A 6,958-nucleotide genomic window follows, 5' to 3' on the forward strand; every position below is an offset into this window, starting at 1 on the left:
GTACACAAGTGATATGCATGCCGTGTGGCTACTGCAATTTGATTATTTTTTTTATAAACTTACAGGTGCAAGTGCGATATCCTTCCAACAGTTGCGGAATGCAGGTGTTACACCGAGATAGAGTACATTGCCCGAAAAGTGAGAGAAGGACGGGAGACGTAGGCTATGGCTGCAAAATAAAGTGCATAACAGAGCACCCTGGGTTTCAGGCAGTCTGTCTCAATGTGGATGTTTTAGAAATTGCCTGGCTATAGTACAAGCAGCAGTATGAGGTTGATGGGGCTTCCGAGCATAAGCGCCATAGACACACTGCATATAGGCAATTAGCCCGTTGGTGTTGGGGGCACCTTGGTCGAAACCTTACAGTGGTTCTTCTACCATGCGCAGTAACTTGCATAAGAACCCACTTCTCACTCCAAAACAATGATGGATGGTCGTTTTATTTTTGTTTGGATGCGAAACGCCGAAACATACATAAAACAAAAACTGACAGTGTGCATCCAATGAGAGAGTGCGAAAGACCATAGCCCTGAAGGCGTAGGAGGTCGTCGAGTCTGCACTCTCTCTTTCAAATAGTTATACGGGACGACGTAGGAGGACGATTTCGTTGAATTTAAACTGTAGATATCTGAAGAAGCCATCTCATGTCTTAGGTTATGTCGATATTATTGTTTTATACATAATGTTACGCTCATTAATAAAGTACTTTTCCAAGACGCGCCAATGTGTGTTTTCTAGTTTGATACAAATATGGTACCGGTACAATAGGCTACTATGTTGCATAGTAAGTTATTTTATAGCGGTTAAGTATGTCTGCGATGGTATTAAGCAATAAGTCAAAGAAATGGCAATGGAGAAAAATGAAATCAATGAAAGATAAACTAATACGACCACCAATCCCAAACAAAAGCGAAATATGAAATAATATACCGTACGGCGCACATTAAAAAAACACAGAAGTACATCTAAAAGGTTATGAATTTTCACTGTTATTAACTGGTGCGCTTGTAAAAAAACGCGATATGTGATTGTTGACGACACTCTGTTTATCTGGACGCTTGACATTGTGACATAAAGGAGGAGGAGTTTCCCATGACAACTCCTCTGGAATGTCATTACTAGCATCTTCAACTCTTGAAGTCACTTGACCTATAAGTTCAGCAACGTAACCTGTAAAGCAAAGGATATAAAATATATTTCTAGGCAATGTTCATCGCGTAATTTAACCGAAGCAAGCAGCTGCAACTGTCGAAGAATAGCTGGCTTAGTGTTCAGGGACTAGCAAATGCTTATGAGTTTTAGAAACGAATAAACGCACTATTAGGTTGTTTAAGTAGACTCTTAGCACGTACTGTATTTCAATATTAGCAGACATATATTCTTACTGAAGGTACATTGTTGCATTGTCTTTTTTAGGGTGTGAGAACCTCCTTTGCCTTTTGGAAAGGAAAGAGAAAACTGCAAATTTCCACTTTTTGTTTTAGCTTGCTCCTTTCTGCTATTTTCATTGTAATGGAGGGCCGCAAGTAACAATCTAAAGTTAAATATAAGCGTTGATTACTAATGATGACAAGCTGTTTTTCAGCAACCTCATTGCATTATAACTCTATGGGCTTATTACATTCATAAAAGCCTCTTTAACAATGGATAGGCAGAATATTTACTGAATTGCTTACCTGCATTTCATGGCAGCATAACCAAAGTGAAACATTTTGGGAGCAAATTGATTGACAAGACTGTGGTAGGCCTCGATGGAAAACGTCTGTCCTTCTGGGGACAATTTCGTAACATCTTTTCGTAAATTCTTGCTTCCCAACAATCCTGTCAAACCTTCATAACATTCAGATCCTGAAAATAAAGAGTCTTGCTGCTAAATTTCACTTGTCAACTTACAACACTTAAAAGCCAAGTCGAAAATTGGACAAGGTAGTTTATCCAACACTGAGTGAATATGAGCAGTTAGCATGCTTTTGAAACAGCCTTCTTTTATGTCACTGCAATCACACTTGAGGTAAACAAAGACAATAAGTACAGAACGAACCTGCTGTGAAGTACTTCCTTTTCGCAAGTGGCATGAAGGAAACAACTCGCTGTGTCCAGTGTGGATGTCACATATGTGATTTGGCAGAGAGTCCCATTTAGCTAAAGCTAAATCACCATTTCCATCACTTGTCAAACCATATCAATACAGATGGTTTATAATGCTTTGTCGCCATTTCGAAACAAGCTCGAATCCCTTCTTCTTTTCTACAGCAACAAGTTTTTTCGAAAGACCTTAACCAAAGGAAATTTACAAAATTAGCGAGTTGCCTGCAGTATAAAATGGTTTATGAATGACTAGATTACTAAATGCTTCATTGCAATAACTACTGCATTTAGCAAGATCATTTTATGGCACAAACTAAACTACATACAAATTGAGTAGAGTAATAGAGTTAAACTTGTCGCTTAGATCGTTAATTATTTTATGGTTTTCTCTGCTTCAATGTTTAGCGCTTACCTTTTGCAACATGCCATATATCAAAGTAATGTGTCATTTCCATGATCTTCCCTAATCCACTTCTGTATCTGCAGGTGTCTGTCCGTAATCAATGTGCATATGTTGACTCTAGCACTAGAAAGGGTACGGAGACACCTTTTCAATCCCTCTCATTCCATGTGGTAACTTTCTTTGACCTCATTACTCTAAACACACATCTTACATTAGGCAGAACAGTAGTAACTACTGAGGGAAAAGATGTATATATTCTTTATATACAATGTGCATGTAAGTTTTGGGGAGCTTTCCATTACATTTGTGATTTGCGGAAATAGCAAAATTACGATACCAGAATTGTGGGTAACTCCATCAAATTAAAACAATGAAAACTATTAATACTACAAAAAGTGCTCAATGCTAAGCAAAAAAGCAAAGCAGAGCAAATTAAATCAAAATATAGTTATTACTATCTGAATTCTTAACAGTCTGTTTCACCTCAAACGGATCATCAGAAGAGTCTTCTGATGATCTGTTTGAGGTGAAACAGACTAATAATAATTAAATTATCAGGCCTCGAAATTCACGGCGGACACGGCGGACACGGCGGACATGTCCGCCGTCACAGCATGTGATGTCCGCGGGAAGTACCCTCTAGATCGGTCATATTTGTCCGCCGAGAAATATCGCAGAAACTGGCGATACAAATCGTCATTGCATAGCACGAACAACTGTTGCAAGAATATAATTTGCGCTCGGAATGCGAAATTATCGCATTCCAAGCGCGCATCTAGAAAAAGTTAATACTGTATCTCTTAGCTTCCATTCAAGCAGAAAAACTTTCGAATTTTACGTTGCTTCAACGATTGATAACATTGAATCAGCGTAACAGAGGTGAATTTTTAGCTAAGAATTGATGGGAGTACCGGTACTTCTACACTAATCACGCGCAACTTAGTTCAAGTCTTATGTCACAATGTCTGGCTTTGATCTCCGAGTAATATTGATAAGGCAAGGTTGGTTACAAAGTTAGATTATAAGAGTATAGGCTACTACAGCAAGATGCCGCAAAACTTAAGTTTTGGTATTACAGTAAGAATGAAGAGGCCCAGGGAAATTTCTGAAAGTGAGAATGAGGGCGATGAACCTACTACTAGGAATTTTAGTGGTGATAGACGCATATATTAAAGGAACAACGAATCTAAGGATTAGCTCTGTCAAAGATCACAACACATCGTTTACCCCAAGCCATCAATTTCCGGTCATCAAGGCCATCGACAATATGAGTGACAAAAAAAACATCAAAATTAAGAGGTTGTTTGAAATCGCATATTTTATCGCTAAAGAAGAGCTCGCATTTACGCTTTTCCCTCAACTAGCCGGTCTGGAGAAAAGACACGGAATAGATCTCGGTATCACGTATCTTAACGACAAGCAGTGATCTCGTGGAGATTGGCGCACGTCTTTGAAGATCGATGTTATTGAAGCTCTCATCATGCGCATATGTTTGAATGGCCTTGACTGCGCTGATTATAACTCCGAGCCTGCCGTGGTCTCGTGGAATACTGATACTATTTTGGAGCGGCGACCGCATCACGGAGAGGGGAAAATAATTGTGCTTTTTCTAATGTTTTGTTTATTCTTTTCGTCACTTTCGCTCACATGTCACGCAAAAATAAACCTAAAGAAAAAAGCCTAGTGAAACTTTGCACATTAGAAAATAGTAGCGTTACGCGTTAGTGTAGAAGTTTTCCGACTCGTGCCCAGAGCATTGTGACGCAAGAAGCCACACGACCTCGTTCGGTGGAAGTTAATCAGTTATGCGGCGGATTATTTTTTTATTATTTATTTGCATCAGACACAAAAAGTCCATAGAATTTAAGTTTTTAACAATCATCATATTATCATCATCATCATATTTAGTAGCTACACGGCGTCAAGCGCACGTCGTTGGTCTGATAAAAGTCTTTCAGAGTGACTTTGCTGAAATTTTAAAAAGCCTAAACCGTAGCTATGGTTCTCAAATGGCGAAGACTTATCAAGATAAAGAGATTAAGTATGACGATCGACGTTAAAACTGGTGTGTCCGCCGTAAGACTTAATTTGTCCGCCGAGATAGCTGCTCAGACCGGACACGTTTGTCCGCCGTCAACAAAAACGAATTTCGAGGCCTGAATTATATATATTCATTTGGTGGATGAAAATACAACATAAGACATAACATAATTCAAGACACGATTTTGTTGCAAGTAGCATCATAAGAACATGTAAACTTACCTGGACAATTCCCATGCATAAAATACAGTTTTGCTCACATCCATCAAGGTATAGCCTTCATTGTAATCCTCATCCAAACATTCATGCATGTCTTCTTTACTTTCACTATGGATGGCAGTAGAAGATTGAATAAAATCCATTACCAGTACATTGAGTGGCTGCATCACTGCGGCTTATCGGTAGCCTACATTGCATTGGATACCTAAAACATTGCAGAAATCAATGGTGGCTGATACAGCAGGCAGAAATTATGTTAACTAGTATTATATGTATGTTATGGTAAATAATGTTTATGTTTCTATGATTGTGGTATTGTCTCAATGAAGGATTTGCTTTTTTTCATTATAACACTCACATTCATCTTTGATGACACTAAAATAACTTTAGTGGATCATTGAAAACTTTTAGCACATGTGGATTGTGGAACAATTTACCAGTAGCCTACATACAATATACTTCACTGCAGTACGGCACAATAAGTTATGTACAACTTGATGTAGAAGGAAAAAAAGAATTTATTTTAAACCTTGGGCAGTGTAGCATGATTATGAAATCGACTAACACTGATAGGCTAGCATCTTAGTAACCAAATTTATTACCTACATATATTATTATTATTATACTTCTGGTATTCAAAACAATAACGGTTAACGGTTTGCAACTTTGCATTGTGGATTTATAAATATGGCTTCATAAAGCATCAAAGGCGAATCTGTGTTTACAGCATTAGATTGTACGATACACAAGAACTACCGGTAGTGTCCTGTTCATCAATTGCTTCTTTTGTAACAGTAGAGTTTAGTATAGCAATGCAGCAGTGAGCACAATTGGAAATGCAGTCTAACCTAGGCTAGGCTGTAGAAACTTACCTGTCAGAAAACCCCAATTGTACTTGTAGACTGGATTCTTCAATTTGGTCACTATCAAAGTGTACGAAACAAATCTGTGAGCTTGCTTTAGCCTTCCAATACTTTCGGTTTTGTTGAACAAATTTCTGCCACTTCACGTTTTTTCCGTTATTTCAGGAAAACTTTCGCAAGTGCTGTAGCCTATTATAGCACACAATCACTAATTGGTCATTGGTTAATTCTTGGTCGTTGGTTTGAATCTTCATCCTCGGCTTACTCAGTCTGAGAATGGAGATTCAAACCAACAGACAACAGTAGTTGTTTTTCAATCTCAGTGGCGAACCCTTTTCATTCAATGAAGTAGTGTGCCTGCCTCTGCACACTAGTTTGTATGAATGTGTAGTTACATTTACTGTGATGGGGTGGTGGCTGACTAGATGACTGCTTATGGTCTTTCGCTACCATCCTGGTTGCGCCATAATCTAACCAACAGTTGTACAATGCATTGTTTTGACAATTACATTTTACTCTGATTATTTGTTAATATATTGCGCTGTTAAAACAAAATAAATTGTCTTGACTTGCTGCATCCCCAAACGACACATCTTCCAGGCATTTTTGCTCCAACAAATAACTTTTATAAACGAATTAACGGCTTACTTTGTAGCCTAAACCTCAATGAAGCAAATGAAACGTCGCTTTCAACTGTCTTTATGCAGTATATGTCTTTACATTGTCGTTTATTGTTTTTGCTGTGATGGTCAGAAATAAAAACAACTGAACTGAACAGTGAAAAACAACTACTACCGTTCATCAATTCACCTGTGTGACGTAGAAAGGGAATTTCCCGAAAACATTTTTGAAAAGGGGCTACAAAAACCTTATGTGTTGGATTCGTGATTTCAAAAAATAAAAACACACACTTTTAGCTTGTTTCAACCAATTTTGTTGATAGGGGTTGTTCTTGATACTATCCCCTACAAAAATAATCCAAAAAACCTTAATCGAAAAAATCATGTTCCTAAATCCTAGCCCTTTAATGTTTATCGTAAATATATCCTCCAGCATGTTTGCACTGTTCTGCTGGGAGTTCCTTCCAAATGCCCACCTATTGGTGCACATCCCTGGAAAGGTAATTTAATACTAAATCCGATGCATGTAAAATTTACGTAGCACGTATTGCGGATTATAATTCTATTCGAAGATGTTTGAAGTGGTGTCTATTATGCAAAAATCGTGTTATTTTGATGTTTATCGTAAATACTTCCTCCAGCCTTTTTGGAGCGTTTTGCTGGGAGTTCCTTCCAAATTCCCACCTATTGATGCATATCCCTGGAAAGGTAATTTAATACTGAAT

General features: G+C 38.0%; 1 protein-coding gene across 1 annotated transcript; it reads right to left on the reverse strand.

Moving 5' to 3' along the window:
• Positions 1 to 438: 438 nt before the first annotated feature.
• On the reverse strand, positions 439 to 6,274 carry LOC145777133 (uncharacterized). The gene is made up of 7 exons (XM_082588433.1): positions 5,623 to 6,274; positions 4,754 to 4,955; positions 2,501 to 2,685; positions 2,042 to 2,274; positions 1,677 to 1,848; positions 1,386 to 1,534; positions 439 to 1,170 (listed from the first exon to the last, which is right to left on the reverse strand). Exons 4-7 carry the CDS (start codon positions 2,073 to 2,075, stop codon positions 974 to 976), a joined length of 552 nt encoding a protein of 183 aa, XP_082444559.1. The 5' UTR covers positions 2,076 to 2,274; positions 2,501 to 2,685; positions 4,754 to 4,955; positions 5,623 to 6,274; the 3' UTR covers positions 439 to 973.
• Between the last annotated feature and the right edge of the window lie 684 nt (positions 6,275 to 6,958).

This window comes from Aplidium turbinatum, chromosome 1 (assembly GCF_918807975.1).
Source record: "Aplidium turbinatum chromosome 1, kaAplTurb1.1, whole genome shotgun sequence".
Lineage (NCBI taxonomy): Eukaryota > Metazoa > Chordata > Ascidiacea > Aplousobranchia > Polyclinidae > Aplidium > Aplidium turbinatum.

What these genes read in the sequence shown, in the direction of transcription:
- LOC145777133 (XM_082588433.1), bottom strand. Translation starts at nt 2,075, where the DNA reads ATGCCACTTGCGAAAAGGAAGTACTTCACAGCAG. An exon ending in AAGGAAGTACTTCACAGCAG is followed by an intron (nt 1,849 to 2,041) that starts GTTCGTTCTGTA and finishes CTTTATTTTCAG; the next exon opens with GATCTGAATGTTATGAAGGT. An exon ending in AATGCAACAATGTACCTTCA is followed by an intron (nt 1,171 to 1,385) that starts GTAAGAATATAT and finishes TTTGCTTTACAG; the next exon opens with GTTACGTTGCTGAACTTATA.